We start from the raw sequence: 22426 nt of genomic DNA, 5'->3' as shown, positions 1-22426 counted from the left end.
ATTCATAGGAATCTGCAGAGTGTTTTTTTTTTTTTGCACAATATTTTGCTTATAAACAAACAGACAGGGGTGAAAACATATTCTTTTTGGCAGAGGTAAATGTATTTCTTGTTTCTATGACTTATCACAATTTTTACTGTAATTACTTCATTATTCTCCTATGTCAAGCCACAAGTTACTTACGATATTGAAGTAAAGCTCTTCCTGGAGAATCATGTCTGATAAATATGTTCACAAAGAAACTCTTCTGCCTTTTATAAAGTCTGCTTGGATATTAGTGAGAGAAGTAATGTTAAATGTCAGTTAACTTGGCATGCATCTATCTCTCCTGACACGTGACCAAATTAGGAAAACTGAGGTTGTCATAAATTAGTTCCCCTTTAACAAAATCCTGAAGTGTCTGACAATCTTGAGGCTGTTCTTCTTTGCTGGTAATCTCTTGAGGAGCACCAATGGAATTTCCCCATTGGCAGCCACGGAGGAATCATCTGATCTCACAAGCACACACCACACACACACCCCCACACACAGTTGATGTGCACCCTGGGTTTAAGGTTGGCTTGGCTGGTGTCAGGGGACACAGGTTTTCCCTGACACCAGCATAGCTACAGTGTCACAGTGCGCAGTTGAGAGACGCACAGCAGCGCGTGACTCGTTTCTTGTTTTTCTTTCACTCTATCAATCATCTCACTTGAAACATACACGCGCACAAACACCTCCTTGTGGAATTCCATGCCTACCAAGCTGCTGAGGCGTCTATTTATAACAGAAACATTGGGCAGCACTGGGACTAACACACACACACACCCACAGGCACACACGCACATATGCACTTGACCCATTATAAACCCAGCTGAGATGAAATGTTATGAAGTGCAATGTCATCATTTCCTGTCCTTCCCTTGTTATTACTTCCCACTTCACACATTTGAACCTCATCTCCTATCTCCCACGTCAGTGCACTTAGCTCTGTGTGTCTCAGTCTTCCTGTTATACCTGGACTTGAGCACCTCATTCATCTTCTGTTCCAGGTCTATCCTCTTGGTTCGCTCCTTGTCCAGCTCCTGTCGCAGGGAGTCCACATTTGTCTCTTCCCGCAGCTTCCTCAGCTCCTCCTCTGGGGAAAACAAATACGACAAAAACATGAGCTTGAGAGGAAACCAATTCAACTGAAAGAGGCTCCACACAAGTGTTTACATGGTCATGAAAGCAGTCCAGCCATCATTTACATTTTTGGGGGGTAAGACAACTTAAAATGTTCCTCAACATCACAACATTGTAAATAAGATAATTCAATTATGGTTAAGTACTGAAGTCAAACTCTATAAGTAGAATAGATAAAACATCTGCCCAAACTCATGTGTCTCTCTTTCCATCTCGCCCTCCATCCATCCTTCCCACCTTCACCTGTCCCCCACTCTCCCTCCTCGTCAATCAGCTCCTAGCATTAAGTGGTATCAGGTATCAGGGCTTTGAAACCAACATCAGCAGCGTTTCCTCTCAGTCTATTGTTCCTGACTAAAGGGACACATGAATATTGGAGGAGGGGGAGGCAATAAAAGTGGGCGAACATGTAGAATATAGTTTATTTAGGTGATTATAACCGGAGGCACAAAAACAAGAATGAGTGCATATAAAATACTTATAGCCAAACCTCTTGATTTGACATAATTTCTTAATTTAAAAACGTCATATTGAGGATTTATAAGAACATTAAGCATCGTAACACTAGGACACTCCACCCACCTAAAGGACAACACACACATAAGCAAAGATTGTGCATCCCCTGCTAATGAAAATAAACATCACCTTGTCCTCCCGCTCGCTTTCCCTGAGATCATTACATCTCCCACACAGTAGGGGATCGTATTGCAAGAACTTTGCTGGCAAATTCTCTTTCTTTCTTTCCCGTCACCTAATCTAATACCTCACTCTCGTCTTGTGTCACTTCCCATTAATGCTAATGAAACATTCATTGCCAGCACCTCCTGCAGCTTCAGCGTCGGCCACATCACTGGGTGTTCCAACCGAGAGGGGACATATACTGTATCCTCTCATCAAATATAGTGTACCTGATAAGTAGGCTCTTCTTTTGTAGCTTGCAAAGCAGCTTGCTCTGTCCTTTGAAAAGCATGTGCATCGGGGCATTAAGACAAAAATCACATGGGTTTTTCCTCTGTGTAATATGACAACATAACAAAGAGTGTAAGGTGCAGTATTAATTTTCGAAAACAAAAAAAAAAAGAGTGCGTGTGCGCGCCTGGGTGTACGCAGGAGACACAGAAAGCCAGAGGTCGGCCAAAGGTTGCTGTGGGCTAAGCAGCTTAGCGCTGGCTACCTTGTGCCAGGAGATCCAAGGCCAACTGTAAACCTTTTAGTCAAATGGGTAACCGCAGCAGCAGTGCACCATGGGTGGTGTAGATAAAACTAGATCAGAAGTTTACAGAGCAAGGATTAACAGCAACATTACTTGACACCTGTAAGTCAGAAACAGGCTTCATGTTTGTGTTACACTGTTTACATTTTGTCTGGTTAGTTTTGGTTTCACATTGTAATTCAGGGGGTGCATTTAAGAATGTTCCATTAAATACGTACGTCCTGTCCTCACCGAAGTTGGCTGCATCTAACTATACTTGACACTGATTGGTTTGTCGACCCGTGTGCCTCTGATGCTGGAGTGTTGTCAGTTCAGCAGGTAGTTATCTTTCCATTTAATGGAGAAAATGAATCAATTGGTTCATTTTGCTGCCACTGTAATTTTATGGTATCACTACTTCAGGTGGAGTACTCCACACTAGCTCGTACGGACCAAATGAATGTCCTTGACTCTCATTGTATTGTTTAAGGTGAATTTGCAACCTATTCTTAGAGTTACTTCTGCTTTTTTTTCTTCCTCTATTGTTTGTGTCAACAACAAATGAACCAAACCGTGGTTCAATTTGATCTGGACAGAGACCACTCTTTTATTTTGGTCTCTTGGACTGGGCTTTGCTCTGAGGCACCTTCCACACCTGTTATTTTGGTTCAGGATGAACTTCAAGTCCAAAAGTCCAGACCAAACCACGTTTGAAAATGCCCTTAGTCATTTAAGAACCTGTTAACACATCAAAGTCACATTACAACCTTATAAGTTGAAATGGCGAACAGGTTAGCAAAAATTCAGACTTATAGATCCAACAAACATGGAGAAACACTAAACATTCAAATTAAGCTTTCGCAAGCTCCTGAGGACAACATGTGCATTATAGCAGCTAAATGCTCCACTATGATCACAAGCTAGCATCTAACTGTGTCCATTAGCTATCAACCAAAACAATGAGCAGGAAGAAGCTAAGATTAAATCAAACTGCAGCGCAAATTTAATACCTTCACACCATTGCTAATGTGGTTTAGATGAAAAGAAATGCAGCTCCATATTTTGTTCCAATCCTAAATAATGATTTACAATAATATATTTGTTTATTCATTTATAATGCTGCTCTGCAAAGGCTAAACTAATTCATACTCTGTTATACGTACCAGATCCATGCCACTATTTTACACTTTTTAAACCACACAGTGACATCCGTCCTTTTCCGTGTGTTGTCATTCCTATCATTCCCGTCATTCCCTGTTTAGGATCGTCTACAACTCCTTTGGCCTGTCTCCAGCCTCTTCCTCTTCCCAGCTCCTTCCTTCCTTCAACACTAATTATAGCCGCGTCCCAAATTAGGAGCTGCATCCTTTGTCGACTGTATTCATAGACGATTGCATCACAGAGGTGCGACTAGGCTGTCCCAAAACGCAGGCTCCTCCAAATGTTACCTTCCAGCAACGAGCAACGAAGGATAGATAGGTAGATCGTGTCCTCCGCAGGATGCAGCTGCTGAATTAAGACATATAGCTTTTATCCTTCCTAACACCAGAAAAAGAGACTCCTTGTTCCAAGCACCCATAACATTGTATTAGGTGTGGGGCTCTGTCTGTGTGATACAGCATGGCACAAATATGCTATGTGCGACAAACAGAGAGTACAATAATTTTTCTGTCTCACAGAGGCCCTCTACATCAGATAGGCTATTAATAATTCTGTCAACATGCCCGCCCTGCTTCTAAAATAAATCCATCTTCTATATAAAGTGTGTTAAGAGTGTACAGAGCCCTTCACTTTTTTACACACTTCATTTTGTTGGATATTGGATTTAAGGAGGGATAAATGGCTGTAATATGCCAAAGTGAAAACATGTACATGTGCACGTACTCAGCACGCAGCTATTTAAAATTTTGCTCCGGTTGCTCAAATTTCCAACAGATCTGGGAAATGCAACAGCCCGTAAATTTCATTTTTCCATGTGGACTAGGCCTACATTAGGAATATTTTTTCTCAGAATGTATTTCTCCACTCCATAAAATGTAAACACAAATGGTGCTGATAGGGTCAAAAAAGGTTGGATAAACTGTGTTAATATTGCAACACCCCATTTTACAGTTAGTCTGACAAGTGGAGATCACGTCACCATATCTGACCTGTTTCCATCTTTCAGATATACAATGCAAATACTATATCTACTGTTCCCTTCGATGTAATCTATGAGATCACACTTCTTGATATTTGCTTACCAATGATCAAATAAAGAGAGATAAAACAGGGGTATATTTAAAACTGCTTATGCAAACGTAAGGCACAATCACTCACATTAACACAGACTCCAACTGATATTTCAGTGATAAAGTTGTAATTAAAAAAAGATTGATAGCTTATTTGATGCTACTTAAAATTGAATCAGCTGAATTATACAGTGTTTTTGCATTCGTCTCCAGATATTGTGGAAAATAAAACTACAGTCTAATCTTACCCCAAACTAGTGTTTTGGTATTTGTATTTTACGTCTCTTTCTAGACTACTTGTGCAACTGGGTTTAGGCTTTTATGTCGAGTAGCCTTCTGATGCTCTTGTACCCTCTCTCATTTTTTTTCCCAATCTGGTTGTGGGGCAATGTTTGATTACACACAACCCAGGTTAAAACTGAGGAGGGTTAAATGAGGAAAAACTTATAGAGCTATCATAAAGTGAGGTTGAGTTTCTGTTTTCATTTTGACAGATGAGTTAAGGTTAACCACTTGTTGAAATTGATAATGTCTTTCCAGTAAAGACAATGTTATCAAATTCTCGCTATGTCTACGGTACCTGCTGACATGAGATTTATTTGAGTGATTAAATCAAGATGAAGTTAGTTTGTAGTAGTAGTTTGAAACAGTGCAGTGTTACCTAATAAGTTACCTTATTCAAGTTTACAAGTTTACGAGGAATTCCTGATGCTGAAGCTGATGAAACTTACTGAGGTTGAGGTTACTTTTATGGCTTTTAATCTTATCGACGGCTCCACTGTAAAGGAACTCGAAGCTGTCAACGGTTAAATCCTCCATTTTGCATAAATCCGTTCGTCTCTGCAGTCGATCTGTCCCTGGGAAGCTCGAATAAGATCGGGTCGGCAGAGTGGCTGCCTTGGTCCTCTCTTGAAACCGAGCCACGGCTGCAGGATCTCCAGGTCTGACCCAGCTTGTATTGCACCGTCTGCTTCCTTATGACCTCAATACTCCTCAAAGCTCATCAAAGTTTAGGTTTATGCTCCATGTTTACTTGTCCAATCCAGAGACAAAGCACAGATCAAGGACAGGCTACTCTGTCAATACTTTGACAGGTCTCTACACACAGCGGTCAGTGACCGGAGCCTGTATGAATGTGAAGAAATAGGAGGGCAGAGGAGGTAGGAAGAGGTGTGGCTTTGCTGGGAGGCCAGCGGATAAGAGGGCCAGGAATCTGAGATTTCTGTGTACACAAGGAGCCGTCTGACACGCGCATCATGCATGTTCATGTGTCAGTACGGGTATATGTGACTGCTTTTATCCGAACTACATATGTGAGCAGGAGGTATGTGTCTATTGTGTTCTAGTTTGTGCATGTTCACATTTGTGTGCAGCAGCGTGAGCATGCATGAGCTACTGTACGTACGCAAGCAAAGCAAATCGCTTTTCATCTGAACAGGCAAAGTTTTAAAGAGCTCAAAGGAAAAGTACTGTGAGGGTTGTTCAATCCAGGCCAGAGACAATAGATCCTTTCATTGAAGGAAGGTGGGGGCACATGGGGGTGAGAGGGGTGGCGGTCAGAGAGAGAGAGAGAGAGAGAAAGAGAGAAGCAGCTACTTCACGTCGGCTTCACATTGTTACCACTCACCACAGTGTTTGTCACAGCCAATCAGCAAATGACAATACACCATTAAAGACACTAACCATTAAAAAGAAAAGGAGCAGATGATAAAGTTTAGAAAAACAATATGAAGCCAGCACTAGAAAGTGGAGGGTTTGAGGAAAGCCTAAACTGTATTTGCGAATTAGAGGAAAGACTTATTCTAACCACTAATCTAAACCGAAACATGATTTGTGTTGGGACATCACGCTCTTTCAAATTGACCTTTGCCCTAGAAACTGAACCTGTTTATTCTCATTGTGCATGGGTTACAACCATATAATTAGTTTAATGTTTTTAGGGGATTGCCAGTGATCATGTTTACATGGACAGCAAAATTCGGACTAATGACCCCTCTCTGAATTAGACGTAATTTCGATTATGATGTTAGCTGCCATTAGAATATTCAATCATATTCCTGTTTCCATGAAGTGTAATAACCACTCTTGTGAAGATTACGTCCTACAACTTGTTTACACTCGAACACAGGGCATGAGTCGTCAAGCATCTGCCATATGTCAATGTCACAAAATGCTGTGAAAACAAATATGACGTTATAATGCAATGAAGAGTATGACCTTATTCAGGTTAAGGTAATCAGAAAATGCTGTTTAAATGGCAGTGTCTTATTTGGACTATTGTTTTAAGTTTAAAATCAGATTATTGGTGTCCATATAAAAGTTTCTTATATTAATTCATTTATACTAATCATAATATATGGGAATTAGTTAAATTGATTTCAGACTAATATGTTTTGACACTTATTTCCAATTTTTCACTGTGAAGTTATTATGCAGTTTCTCATCGGACATGAACAAGGCAAGTCCTGTACTTTGTCTTCCTTTTGTCCTGTGTCTTTTGAATCCTCTGTCCGCTCAGTGGCCTCCTTCCACTCTGGCCATGTTATCTTTGAGTGACCTGGATTTCACTCACTTGTTTCACTTTTCAAAAATTTTCCTGACTTTACGGCTAAATCTCAAACTTCACGCTCCTCCCCTCAACATCAAATCAACAGGCTTTCTGTCTTGTGCCATGGTGTCTTCACTGACCTATTGTCCACATGGAGCAGAGCCAGACTCCTTGACAGGCTGCGTGTGTGAGAGGGAACTAACAATACGTCCGCCTCCTCTCGCTCTCTTTTGTTGCAGTCTTTGTTGTGTTCATGCTCAATATTTACTAGTGAATGCGAAATAAACATGCCATTAATAATCGAGATCAACAAGTTCCATAATCCAATGTTGTGTCAGCAGGGAGCATAGCATCTGCCTGTTTGGAGAACAGTTATCACATCATAGATTTCATTACATCATTGTTATCTGGTCAAGGCAGCGCAGTCTCCGCCAAGCACTGGGAACCAAGCGGTGTCACGGAAACCGTAAGATAAACAAAACAAGACATTTCCATGGTTTTGCCAGTAAATTCAGGCAACTGAAATGAGAAACTCCCCTGCTTTAGTAAAGTGAAAGTTCAAGGTCTTGCTTAAAAACACAGACAGAACGTACAGTACATTATTTCTGGGCATGCTGCCTGTTCAAAACAGAGTTTGAGAGTTTTTTACTCAGGAATTAAGTCTCTCTACCCACATGACCACCTGTTGCAATCCCACATTCTCTGCTGCAGCAAACAAATTACGACTTAACACTGATGCCGCGTCTTAACTTATGAGAGTACAACAAAAATAACCTGCAAAAACTGCAACATGAACTACAGCACATTGAGAAAAACTAATGTTAAATTAAATATCTACATTAATATGGAGCTTACATGAATTTAGGTTCTATTCAACAATCTCAATAATCTAATTACAGAAACCTCTGCTTCTGACAGGAAACCAGTCTGCCTCGTGGACTTAATTTCCTGGGGAGCAGAGCTCAGCACTGACAGACGTCTCTTTAGCACTGAGCATGATGTCTTCATTAACATGCAGCATGTACTGGAGCTGCCTATTTAGAGGTAGAATGAATCATCATCACCACCAGATTACAAGTATGAGTAATGAGGTAGTGTCCCACAGAATACTCAATCACAGATAATTAGCTCAAAGAATAAAAAAATGAATTTCCAGTTGCTTCCATTCTTCACTGTAGACGTACTCTCCAGGACCCAAGTCATAATTACACCCAGTACGAATATTTCGTATTGCACTTTTAAATGAATGCATTAATAAGCTTGTTCAGTATCGTTTCTTAGTATTCATCTTATGTAATCAGCATTTTTGCTACATATCCTATGGCAGATAACTAACAAATGCAGACATGGTTGGATCATGGCAAGATGTTTTCAGGGCTGCTACAATACCCATATATTCACGGCAGCCATTTTGACATGACTTATTAGGTAAAAACAAGTGTAACTAATCACATTGATCGAGGTTCTATCTAAATGGAGCCAAGCTGAAATAATGTGATTAGCAACACTTGTGTTTACCTAATAATTCATGTCAAAATGGCTGCTGTGAATCTATTCCAGTCTGTCTATTCCGGCTGACAGCAGAATTTTTTTAACGTCATGAAATTGTAAAGAAAATTGTATTTAACACACATTACAAAGACCAATATCAGTTTCTTTCTCAAACAGATCCCAAAGGTTACTTCTGCAGTAGACAGGAAATATTTTAGACTAGCACAACCATTTTGAAAAAAGGGTTGATTTGACCTAAAAAATAATATATCCGCTGAGTCACTGGTAAAACTTGAATACTGATGCAATTGAGAGTTTGAAAAGTTGCTAACTTGTTAGCAGAGAGTTTTAAACTCTCCTTAAGACCATAGTCCAGACTATCGGTATATGAAGTGCGTCTCAGGCTGCAGTTTTCTGTCCAACCCCCAAAGAAAAAATTACCGAGCCTGACCTGCACCCTTGTTTTTTTGCAACTGAACCTGACCACAGATCAATGTTTCCATGATAAGAGGCACATGCAGTTTAAAATAATCGAGTCCCTAGCCAATATCACCAAACCTGACCCTAATGCGATTATCATTTCAAGGTTTTTGTCCAACCTGTCTACTAAGTAGGCATAACTCAGAATTCCTAACATATGATTTTTTTTATGTCAGTAGGGAACGAGACACTTGATTATTTCAGTTTGAAATATGCCACAGAAATTATTATTCTGGGTGGCTTCCCACTACCAGTGGGTTTACACAGTACCAGAGGGTATGTGAAAGAAGGCTTTGCATTACAGCCCTATTGTAGCTCATCTCTGAATCCATTAGCTTTTGGTTGTGCTTGTTGGTGTGTGTATGTGTGTGCTTGTGTGTGTGTCTGTTCCCCTGCAGTATGAAGTAGGACAGCAGCTAGGACACTATTGATCAGCCAGTCACTGTAGAGTACGGAGCGTGGCCTGATCCCTCGCACTGACCTTCAACACACGACCTCAAACAGAATTGCCACACACACACACACGCATCCACAATTAGTTCTTTCAAATGTCACAGAACTACTAGCAGTAAAACCAATAGACCACAATTAAGGGAGAGACTGGCTATTATACAGACAAAGTCCGACTGTGCATCTGTGCAATTCTCTTTTTGCCTCCCAAGCTCTAGATACAAATGAGGTTTGCAGTGTAGTAAAATTAACTTAACAGAATAAGCTAGAGGTAACCACAACAAGCCAAGAATAAAATGTAAGCGAGAAAAAAGTAAAAAGAAGCCACAAGGACAAAGGAAGAAAGGCAGTGATGTTTAGAGATAGAATTGAAAGAAAATAAGAATAAATGCAGGGTAGAAAGAGAAAGGAAGCAGATAAAACTAAGCACTTTAAGTTTGCACATAAGGTGTTTCACACTGCCATGGCTTCTGCCACTTCAGCACCGGTGGAAGGTTCAGTTCAGCTTTGTTACCCACGGTACACCTTCTAGATGTCTATCCCTCCGACTTTAATTTAATTATGACTGAACTATCACAGGGTTATCTCTCAGGGAAACTGTTCTCAGAGTGCCTGTTATAAATCTTGGTGTGTAGCATATGCAAACTGAGAGGCTCCCAAAAATACAATTAAAAACGTGGTCATTTAGAAACACACCCACACACACACACACTCGAGGAGCAGAGTACTGTGCAGTTTTTATGGTAAAACACTTGCATAATTTACATTTCTGTGTCTTCTGTGGCTGCTGCTATAAAGCTCCGACCCGTCAAAGCTCTGCAGGTTTGTATAACAGACGATGAAGCAGCACAGTCTGCATATACTCCAGGGATGTTTGACTGAATGATTATTACACTGAGCACCAGCATCTCCAGGATATTGTTTTCACCCGCTGACTGTGTGTACAAAATAACTCAACTACACGTGACAGGACTTCCCCAATCTTGGTGGGAATATTACTTGGGAGGGTCTATCCAGATGATTAACTTTTGGAGCTTATCGGTTGGGGGAGCAGGGGGATGACAACACACAGTGCATTCGTAAAGCGCAGGGCCAGTGTTAATCTGAGGTTTGCCTGCCTGATGAGAACTGTTTGCTTTTCATGTGAACAGAAAACCTAGTGTCTGTAAAATTTACACATGTATTGCTAGCACATTTATATTGTTCAACCGTGAAATACCTTGCAAGTGAAATACAACCATTACTGTCTACGACTTAAGCACAAGGTTGAATTCAACCTCAAGTTAATCCCACTGTTAAATTTCAAGAACATAGTAACATTTGCATGTATTCCAGCTTGCAAAATAATGAAATTGATCTTCACTGCACACTTATAGGTCTCACAGTAACATGACAAAGACCAGCTGACACAGAACATGTTCAGTTTCAGAGGATAATCCCCATACCTCACTGCAGACAGTTTATCAGGATCTGCAGTTCTCGCTCTACATCTGCGGATTATCCTGCATGTGTGACCAGAACAAAGCTCCTGAAGACATTTTCAAATGTAATTTCTTAAGTTAAAATGTATCGCAAACAATAAGAGTATGTAATAAATTCAGTTTTTAATGATTTGATAAAACCAACACTCAGACAAATGACTGCAACAATTCATTTGAACAAGGTGAATATCAATATTTATGTATGAATTCATAATGAAGAAAATAAGAAAGAGAGCACACTGCTGGCCCTTTAAACTAATGAGAATAGTTTATTATGGGATCTGTGTGTGCATACTCACGGACCAGGGAGAAAAAAGAAATAACTGAAGGGAGTAGATTAGAGGAAGGGAATAGATGAGAACCAGGGGAACCGAAAAAGGAAAAGAGAAGACAGGAAGGAGGCACAAGCGTAACATGGCAGAAGGGAATCACAACCGTGTGTGTGTGTGTGTGTGTGTGTGTGTTTTAGGCTCCTTCTATGTGCGCTCACGTTCATGGTTACAAATTAACCAATAAATAGCCTTCGGAATAGCATGGGACAATCACAACAGAAGCCAAAAGAAAAGACATGGGTCTGTGTATTCACACCAAACACACACAAATAGACACAAACACTCAAGCACCATCTGAAATGGAAAGTCACGCCTCCTGTGAAGGCAGGAGACAATATACTTAAGCGGTGTGCTTGTTTTAGCATATGCGTGGGCCCCAGCTTTATTTCAGGCAGCAAAAAGATAGAAGTCAGAGGGAGGGAGAGAGAGAGAAAAATAAGAGATAGAGAAAATGCCTTGACTCAGTTCACTTTAAGTCATGAGCGTCCACACTGATGAAGAGCTGAAGGCGACAGGTTGCCCCCCTCCGATAAATATGATTTGTATCTAATAACAATGACAGAAGATAAAAACAGAGTACTTAACTAGTTGGAATCTAGTGTCGAGACTAAAGCCATAGACAGAAAAACAACACAGCGGTTCCACAGTTGTATGGAGGTAAACCTTTGCTGCAGAGAAATGGAGCTTATGATTCCAGAAATTGACATTGATTTGACAATTGATGTCTCCAGCAGTTTAATAAGAATACAATATTTTACCTTCCCCAAATCTGCCGGAGAAAATTATTACTGTCTGGCCAGAAGTTCAGCTCTTCCATGTGATAAGAAAAAACAATCACAACACGTAAAAAGCTGAGTGAGAGACATCATGTTTGTCCCAGAAGGTAAAAACACAAGCATCTGTTTAAACTCCTGCAACTGCTATGGGCTGAAATGACTATGCTAGCTGAGAGATATGTTTAATCATTGTGACATTTGATTGAGAAGGTTTAGGGTGTATGTATTTGAAGATGCAGGATGATGGCCGATCCAGATTACTCCTTTCTGTGTATATTTTCAGGAATAAGAAGAATCACATTTATCTCTTCTTGCTATTTTGGCCAAGCACCAATTTCCCAGGGTCCTTACAGTGGAGGTGGTAAGGGCAAACGTTGTTAACCATAATACAACAGCCACAATTTTGGTAAATGTTCCAGGCTGAAATAAAGCAGAATTACCCTTTGAGTCAGACACTGTGGTTCTACATTACATCCTTTGAGCAAACTATTTAGCTCTCTCATGTACTGGTATGTTGTGTTCCTATAAGTGCTGTCAAACGATTAAAATATTTAATCGTGATTAATCGCATTTATTTCATAGTTAACTCGCGATTAATCGCAAATTTTTATCTATTCCAAATGTCCCTTCATTTATTTTTTTTCCATAATTTTTTTTCTTTTTAATGCTCTTATGAACATTGAAAAGTGAATTGGCTTGCTTTATGCAAATGTTTTATTTTATTGAAAAACAACATTGCCAAACAGGGCGATACAAAATAAAATTATAAAGTGCACATTTCAGGTAAACAAGGACTCAGCCTATAGTGCAGCTAAACCATGGCTTAATATTTTCTTTTTTTCAAGTTTGCTGTGAACATAGCCTTCAGGCCTCTTATTTCAGAAACAATGAACCGTAACAGTTAGGTTACCAATAAAAGGTAAGCCTACTACTTCTTTGCTTTCAGCCAGCTACTCAAACAGACGAGCAACAAAATAACAAACACACAAAATACACAGGCAAGTGTCGGCCTACTTTGAAATAAATTAAACACAGAACTTTGTAGGGCTATTTGAGTCCTCCCCATATTTGTTGAAAATGTATGAAATAAGAAGTACCGGTACCCTATTTTTAAATAAATAAAAACATATAGCTGCAGCCTAATAGCTTAAAAATATATATTTTAGTTGGCGAAATATTAAAACAAAAAGCGAGAGCAGGGCAGACTGGAGGCGAAAACGGATACTGAAGATCGGTAGAAACCAACCGCAGCTTCTGCTCTGATCAAGACGCTGAGGCGCTGATCTCTGATCAGCTGAGACCAGAGAAACTCTGTTTTCACTGTTTCCATAGTTAAGAGGCAGTCAGTCACTGAGCGTGACCGACTTCACGTGAATGAGCTCTGATCTCACTGTGTCTCTCTGAGCGAGTGCGCGGTGGCGGTGGGCGGAGCCGCCGGACCGGTGCGCTATCTGGGAGGACACACACACACACACTCACACGTGTGAGAGTTGGCAGCTCTGCGTTAATCTCGCGATAAAAAAACGGCGTTAAAATGGGTTTGCGTTAACGCCGTTAATGACGCGTTTAACTGACAGCACTAGTTCCTATATTACCAGATAAAGCCATTACACAACACAAACTAGTTAAGTTTTGCAACAAGGAATCTTTTGTTTCCCCCCAATAATCTTATTAACTCTAGCTAATGACAAACGGTATATGAGTGTTTAAGTCGGTGTTCATCTGATCTCAACACATAACTAAGGACACGATGAATGCACACTTGTGTAGGTCGTTCTGAAGTTAGCTGTACTGGGCAGCCCACGCTTTCCTTACACGATGACTACACAAAGCACAGTGCCAGTGCAAAGGAAAATGGTAGAAATAGAATACACAGTAACTAGAGTGCAGGGCAGGGAGCTTAGGACTCCATTAGGTGCTAATGGATTTCCATGCTTCAGTGTTCCCTGAAGGACAATTGCACTGGGCAGAGATTGGAAAGGAGATTGAGAGGCATGAGAGAAATTGATAAGCAGAAAATGAGATGGTCAGGGTGAAGCATCAGGCGGCTACAAGAAATCACAGGGAGCAACAAAAAAAAAACCCACAAAAAGCTTGAGATAACGTGAAAAGAAAAAAAGAATTACCCGAGGTGCTACTACCCTTTCCCCATCACCAACAGAAGGCAAAGTGTATTGAGGTTCATCCCCTCAGAAAATGCCAAGCGGCTGCCATCTTAGGTAACGCTAAGATGACATTTCTCTTCGTAACTCTTTGAGCTTATGAAACGGTCGCAGCCATTTCACCTGCTTTGTGTGCAAACACATGTGTTTGTCAGATCTTAGAGGAACCTCAGGATACTGTGTCTGACGGAGAGGGAGCATAAAGGGAAGGGGAAATCCAACGAACAAAAAAGGAGAAGAGGATAAATGAGGAGAGGGAGCGTCGAAACTGATCCAGAGACGAGGAGGAGAGAATAGCGGACAGATTTTGAAAGAGCAGCTCAGCGGGATGGAGGGAAAAGGCAAAGGGATCCCTGGAGGAATTCTTTAAAAGAAAAAGGTGGGAGGGAAGAAAGATGGGAGGAGGCAAGGAAAGGGCAAACAGGAAGGAAGGAGGGTCTAGTCTAGCTAGCTGCCTGACAATGTGACAATGGATTCAGCCCTTTTAACTCAGGCACAGGCATTATGAGGGAGCACATAGCCTGAGGTATTCTCTTTCACATACACTCTACACGCCACACGGCTGACAACGTGCTGCACTGGAAATGTGTGCAGGTTGAGGGGGTGGACTAGGGATGAGCATCATACAGTTCGTTTCCCCTCTTTTCTCCCTGCCTCTGCATCACCCATTCGTTCCTCCACCAGTGACAGATAATCCATCACATCTTCAACCATCAGTTTATCTCTGTCATTATACAGTTACATTCACTTTGCAAGTATTGACAAGTACACCCTGAAACTACACTGAAAATATAACACAGAAGATTAACAGCGGTGCCATCATTTTGCTACAGGAAGCTGGACATCTTTTAAGTGTAACAGTTCTTTCTTACCATTAGGATTGTAAGGCTTGGTGGTTGGTTTCAAATTCAACTGCCTCTGTGTGGTACTTATCAATATAGTACTATGTTTCAATGGGTCATTGAACCATAGGAATAGGTGGTCACTGTCGATTATGCAAAGTCAGTCCTGGTCCTAAGAAGGGGCGGGATTCTAAATATTGACTCTTTGTACTGGTCAGCACGAATATCCGTGTTAATTTGGATGCAGTTAGAAGCTCTGTGTAAAAGAGTTTAAGGCAGGTATTTAAATATTTTTTCTAATTAACAGTTTTTTCAGTCTAAATCAATTATACATAAATCTGTGTCTCTTTTTGACTCCTCAACCCTTTCTTTGACACTGGGCAGCAAGACATTGGGTTCCTATTGAAGATGTAAATCTTTTTTTTTTCTAAAGCTCAGAACTAGTTTCATTAATTTAAGTACAGTAAGTAGGTGTAAAGTAATAGAACCTGGATTATATTATGTTAGATTCATCCTAATTTATGTTAATAAATTTGTGTGATTGTTTTGCAGTCACTGGTCCCTGTAGACATTATAATGATATGCAATAAAGAAAAAGCAAACGAATAAACAGAAAGGTTTGTAGGGTAATTGAGGATGCAGTGCTGCTTCATGGATGCTTCCCCTCACAGTGAGTCCTCTCTGGTGAACATGTTAAATTGATGAACATATGCTCAGCAGCTGCTTGCTTCCATTACTCTTCCTCTGCAATTTCAGGGTTGCTAACCTACAACTACCAAAACAGGATGTTACTGCCTTCATTGCCAATTGTAAACATCAGATTAGATAAGCTAAGTCCATGCAGCTTTCTGTGTTGACTCTTAAAAACCCTTCGCTTGAAAGATAAGACAGAATAAAACACTAGAATTTAAGCGTTTGACTGACAATGTTTGCACTAGAACAAAGAAGAAAATGTAAGCCTTTTGAGTTTTTTGTTAGAGTCAAGTTGCACGCGGCAACCAAGAGCAAAGAACAAAACCCACCTCCTGCCAAACTGTGAAACCACAAAGCAGACTGATATCAAGAGATGCTTATAGTTCGATAGACATCAGGAAGTGCTGGCATGTCAGGGAGAGATTTTCATTTCAGCTACAACCCAGTTTAACTGGATCTTTTCATCTATGAGAGAAAGGCTTCCTTCATTCACTATTTAAGAGTAGAATAAATTGTATGAGAAAGTGACTGTAGATAAGAGAAGTAAAGAGAGGCAGGATCTCCACAATATAAATAATCCCTTTTAAAACTTACCTTTTCCTCATTCTGTTGATTTCTTGCTCACCATCTATGTGTTGTTTATTACAAGGAGCTGAATGACACAAGATCAAGGCTCTCTCTGGGAGCTAACCAGGGGCGCTCTGTAGTAAGCGAAAATCTCTCACTAGACTTAGACACAGTGGGAAATCTCCACTGGACAACACAGACTCGAACCTCTTACTGAAAGGTATAACGTACCAAATGGTCTTCCAGCTAACATTTGGTCTATATACTAAACAGGCAATCCTAAGACACTTTACTGACCCTCCACTGCAACAGCAGGGACACTAACATGTATTTTAAGCATGTTCTGCCACATGTGACTCAACCACAAAGATATGGAAACTGCATATGTGTGTGTGTGCGTACTCACGCAAGAAATGTTTCTCCAGTAAGGCAATTTCCAGGTGACCTTTGACTTCATTCAGTCGGTCTGACTCTGACCTCTGGAACTCCTGGATGGCCGCAGCCATGGTGGGAGACCCTGAACCTGCCTGTGCACACACACATGCACACACACACATACACATTTATGCATAGAGGACAAACACATACATACAGTCACACATGGACCCATGCGCACACACAAACGGTTGCATTCACAAATAGAGAAGAAAGAAAAACATGTTTGGTTATAGAATGCAAGCACAAGCAGGAATATCCCAGCTGATCTAACACACATGCATGCAGGCACACACTTGAGCCCTGGGCATGACTCACGGTAATGTTTCCTCTCCCGATTTAGGTCCAGCAGGAGTGAGATCAGGGGAGGAGAAGAAAAAAAAGAGGATATTCCCTCTCTTCCGACAGCAGCAACACTGATGACTCACACACCCCTGACTAAGGGCTTTCGCACGGACACAAACACACAACTAGCGGCACAACGTGTGTGTAGGTGAACAGAGTGAAAGTCCAACGGATAAGAGATGACGACTGCGTGAGAGAAGAGGGGAACAAGGGAGAAAGTGTGAGGTATTAGCGGTGAGTGGATAACGGAGGGGGGAGAAAAGAGGAGAGAACGAGAGGAGAGGTGGCAGTGTTAGCAGGATGTTTAGCTCTGCAGGTTTAGCAGCATCGGTGCTCAGCAAGAGCAAGGGTCCTTTAAGAGGCAAACACACACACACACACACACACACACACACAGACAGGCTGCAGCAGCTTCTCCCAGGCTGCAACCAGCATGGCGTGTGAGTGTGTGTCTGAATACTGCAATATCTTTAGCTGATGTGCTCTCTGCGAAAAAGAGAGAGGGAGAGATGGAGAAGGAGAGTGAGGGAGAGATTGCACAAACCTGGAATTGACCTCAAAAGAAAAAGTGTTTTGAGAAGGAGACAGAAACCAACAAGACAGGCGGAATGGAGAGATGGAGAGTGTCTCAGAATAGAGAAAACAAACGAGACAAAAGGGACAGTGACAGTTTGTGAGAATTGAATTGAGACAGTTGGATGGAACGTAAAAGAAAGCAAAAAAGGCAGTAATAGATGGGGCGCTCTATTCTGGTCTTTGGTTTAAATTTTGACAGCTTTGTATTTGAGTAAATGACGCATCAGCACAACTTCATGTGCCTAATTTTATAATCGGTCAGAGCGTCCTCAAAAGTAGGTCAAGCCATGACGTCACCCGGGCGATTATCGGCTGATTAATTATAGTGTTCCCCCTCTCACTCTTTCATGAGCGTAGAGGAATGAGATGTTGTCCTGCTGGTTGAAAAGCACAGTCTCTTCTACGACTATTTTAACACCATTTTTTAAGAAAATATTCTTAAAGAAATTCGTTACGCATCAGAGATTAACTACTACTGCATTCAGTCATCCTCCAATCATTTGAAAGTGCACATAAGGTCATTGAGCAATAAGGGAATCTCCTCTGTGTGGTGTAGAACAGAGATGGACAGATGTTGCCAGGAACATTTTCTAGAACAGGAATGTGAAACTAAATTGCAAATAATCCCCAATCCACAACTCCCAGAGAAATGCAATCGATAGTCTACCACAAAATACATGAACTAAAAAAGACACATTCATGTTTACCTGAAATAGGATTTATTTTTTAAGCTGTTTGGCCACTGATAGTCAAACATGTTTATCCTTTAACTTAGTATGTGATAAGAGAAGAAGCTACTTTTCCTTAAGACTAAACAATATTTCTGGTTTGTCTGAAAGATTCTTCTCAGTAACTCCTCTCTCTGTAGTTTCAACACTCAGCTCACTGTGAACGCTGCTCTGCATCGCTTCTTATCCTGTCACTGTTCTTTTATGCTTCTTTGCAATAAGCTTGATGAACTCATTTTCATGATTTTAGGTTTTTAGAAACTTCTTGCTTCCAGACTTCCACTGACTGATCCAAAACATACTGCTCAAACTCATACTTGTCATCTCATCCTTCTTCTCCCCTCATTCCATTCCTCCCCTGTCTATGCTCAGCTGAAGATGGTAAATCTTAATTTCCTTACACTTTTATAAGCACATTAATATAACACCATACTCAGCCTGTAGAAGGACATTGTGCACAGGTTAGGTGGTGTACCTCAGCGAATAAGTGATACAGGAGTATCTGGTTTATCGTAGAGAGCAGCCACAAGGACATCAAATGCTTTTTACATGTTCTCACACTTCTCTGTTGTGAAAAGCCATGTGCATTTTGAGCCTGCAACTCTCTCAGGAGGTTTGGTGTGCAAGTACAAAAACAGAAGGTGTTATTTTCAAGGCCTTGTTCTGTACGTAAACACAAATATCTCAGGAGACCTTCTCGCAATGTGGCAGTCTTGTTGTCTACACTTTTGATCAGCGATATCCAATCTGGCCTGTCCCAAGCAAAAGCAATAGTTGTGAATGTGCATTTTGTCAGATGAGGTGGCAGCAGCTTTAAAAGAAAAAGAAAAGAGCAGTTGAAGTAAAGAAAATAAAAACAGCGACTATAATCTCTAAATATTAGGCCTTTATGACACCTGCTGTCAAATCAATGAGGGATTTATTGAGAAAAAAACAAATCAAGACAGAAGAGATGATGATAAATCCTCCGCTGAAAATGCTGTTACTGTAACAGATAATTATACAGTTACACTCAACTTGACAGATTAAATTATCTCAGTTGTTCTTTCTACTTTCATTTTTTTTCCCTTGCCTGTGAAACAATGCACCTTTCTTCATATATATTGATGAAATGAATGTGCGAGTATGTTTCGTTGTCTCTACCTGCAACATAACACTGTGTTCTTTAGATATAATTTAAATAGTCAGATGCAGGGAGGGAGCCATGTGATCAGCAGGGAAAGTGATGCAGGTCGTGTGCAGTCGCTTGTGCAAGGACTGAACACCATCTGCTTGATGACATTCTACCTACTTAGTATGGATGACACAAGCTAGTTTGTCATAAAGTCTCACTTCATGTTTATGCAGCCCAAGGGCACAGCGTGTCCTCTTGTAAACAGATGAGGTAATGAAGGTGAGCTTAGGACCCAGGTCATGTGGTGTGATCTGGCTACAGGAGAGATAGACATCGAATTAAGATGAGTGGGACTATAAAGGCCCATCCATCTACTCTGAGGGACCGGGGATCTATGAAGGGCAATATGCAGGAAAGATGAAATCTCCACTAAAGCAGCGGCACCTCTGATATACTGAATGCAACAGCATGCTTTGTGTGTGCACGTGTGTGTGTTTGTGTCCCAGCAGGGATAACAGCTAGCTTGGTCTATTTCGGGGCTTCAGAGTGTGACTCATCACTGCCGTTATGTGGGCGATGCTCTCCCGGTGGGCTGGTAATCATGCAGCCAAACAGCAGTGCACATACAGACATACAAACACCAGCTCACAGTCACTCTGGTGGACAGAGGAAAACTCAAGTGCATACGTGCAAATGCAGACACGCGTGTCACATGCCCATAGTCTGCAGATCACAACATCAATATATCCTGCTATTGCTTATAACCAAATAAAAAAATCAGCAGTTATATTTGACCCTAATTTGGATACGATGAGGACTTTTGTGGTTTAAAGGTGTATTTGTCTATTTCACTCAGTACCACTGAATTGACAGCAGGGCTTGAGCAGATTTCAACAGAGTGCAGGAAAACCCACAAATACAAAGGTTGCATCAGTTGTCTTTTTGAAGAGGCACGATGAAACTGTGTTTATTGACTCCGGTGTCTTCCTCTCATTGCATGTGCATGATGATGATGACAATGCTGGCGTTTGAAGTAATCCACGACGACAAGAGCAAACTGCAGATTTCATGAAAGATGAATAGTATCAAGCGCGGGTAGAGGAAATATCAGAAAACGTTATCTGGATCGTCTTTTCTAAGCATTTCCTCTCCATCCTGTCCATCTCCTCCCTTCTAGACATCACAGAGTCCACTCTTCTGAGGCTACCCTCCTGTCCTCTAGTGCCCTTTATCACTTTCCCTACTTTCATCTGTTCTCTCCCTCTATTTTTCATTCCCTTCCTGCTATGCAATATCTGTTTATCTCACCACTTCTATTTCTGTTCATGTCTGTGGCTGGTTGGCACCATTGGAAACATTTTATCGCTGTCATCTCTTCCATTTTTCTCTATCATAACAAGCCTTCCATCCATCATTTCCCTCTTCTCTACAGCTCAATGGCACAAAGTATAAAGAGAGAAAATGTAGCTTAGATAAAGCCACTTCAGACTCTAGAATCAGGCTAGATCACTCCCAATTCATTTGCCATCATTATTAAGGATGCTGAACTATAATAAAGGTGAAACAGAGGCTACTGCACATTCTCATCGCTTCAGTTTTTTATTTGAAATGATGGTGGCGTCACACAGAGGTCAGATTCTTTTCAAAGAGTATAATTATTGATATATTTTTTTAAATGATTATATTATAATTGTATTTATGTGTGGTTGACTGAGCAACTCATGGCTAATTGTATACATGTTTAACCAAAAAACAAGTTACAGACAAAGCTACAAAGAGGAGGGTGACATGGCGATGGATAAAATGACAGGCCAAGATTGCAAAAGCAAGAAGGGGAAATTAAACAATTAACTTCTCTTCTTCCTCCCTCAAATGTGACCAACTGCATGTGGCCATAGGAAAAAAGCCGCACCCAAACGCACCCCTGGACATTCATACAAACGCATACGAAGCAAGTACTCACAGGGTCTCGCAGGAGGTCCTCCGTGTCCCGTAAAGCTGACTTGGGCTTCACCGGCATGTCATCGCTACATTCATTGTCAGAGGCGGGTGGCGACTCCGCCAAGTCCGGAAATTCGTCTCTCGTCCTGGGGCCTCTGAAGCGGATCTTGTCCAGGCGCTTTAGCATGGTCAACACCGCGCACCTGGGCTTTACCTTAACATGGCGGACGGCAACCCTGCAGGGACAAAAAAGTCAGTTTGTATGCAACTTCTTTTGCCAGAGAACTGCAGAAATTATTTTCGTTTGCCACTGCCTCTTATTCAAACTAAATAATTGCTATGAATTTTTACCCTTGTAATCTCTTCTCAGTTTATCTATTTTGTTAATTCTCAATTTTTTCTTTTTAATTTGCAATTTGCAATACATTTAGTCTTGAAACCTTTTATATTCAAGGTAAATCCGTGTGAATTGCCTTGGTGAAATGTGTAACACAAAAAAACGAGCCTTGCATCCAACCTCGAACCTTTCACAAGCGTCGGTGCTCTAACCTAGTTTTTGCTTGTGATTTGCTCTTCCTTCCAGCCTACACAGGAAGATGGAACCAGTAACCACGTTAGACCCATGATAACCACATCCTTTCACTCCTCCATCCTTTTAAAAAGCAGATCTGCACATCTCACTTATTGATTAGATTTTCACAGCGGGACCAGTGGCAGTGCTGGACACATGTTGTGAAAAGCTTAGTGGTTGTTTTATTTTTAATTTTTTAAGTATTTAAGGCCAAGATGTAATGATGACAGATCAGGAATGCTGTTGTGTCATCGCACATAGAGCCACACAACTCAAACTACTGCAGCATCTCTTCTGCATTCAGCAG

The 22426-nt window shown here is 41.0% G+C and overlaps 1 protein-coding gene across 7 annotated transcripts in view; it reads right to left on the bottom strand.

The window, feature by feature from the left end:
* Window positions 1-22426, bottom strand: part of gramd4a (GRAM domain containing 4a) — a 45732-nt gene that overhangs the window by 15498 nt on the left and 7808 nt on the right. For 4 of the 7 annotated variants that reach the window (XM_053414590.1, XM_053414589.1, XM_053414592.1 and 1 more), the window contains exons 2-4: window positions 21571-21784; window positions 16816-16936; window positions 997-1117 (exon numbers count right to left, since the gene is read on the bottom strand). In XM_053414590.1, the coding sequence (XP_053270565.1) occupies window positions 997-1117; window positions 16816-16936; window positions 21571-21784 (456 nt within the window). Of the gene's footprint in view, window positions 1-996; window positions 1118-5260; window positions 5767-16815; window positions 16937-17162; window positions 17525-21570; window positions 21785-22426 lie in introns of those variants that run through there. The other 3 variants (XM_053414593.1, XM_053414594.1, XM_053414595.1) reach the window with 3 other exon arrangements.

Source organism: Pleuronectes platessa, chromosome 22 (genome assembly GCF_947347685.1).
Source record: "Pleuronectes platessa chromosome 22, fPlePla1.1, whole genome shotgun sequence".
NCBI lineage: Eukaryota > Metazoa > Chordata > Actinopteri > Pleuronectiformes > Pleuronectidae > Pleuronectes > Pleuronectes platessa.
The sequence above is the reverse complement of the archived record's forward strand: the minus strand, read 5'-3'. Positions and strand labels throughout refer to the sequence as shown.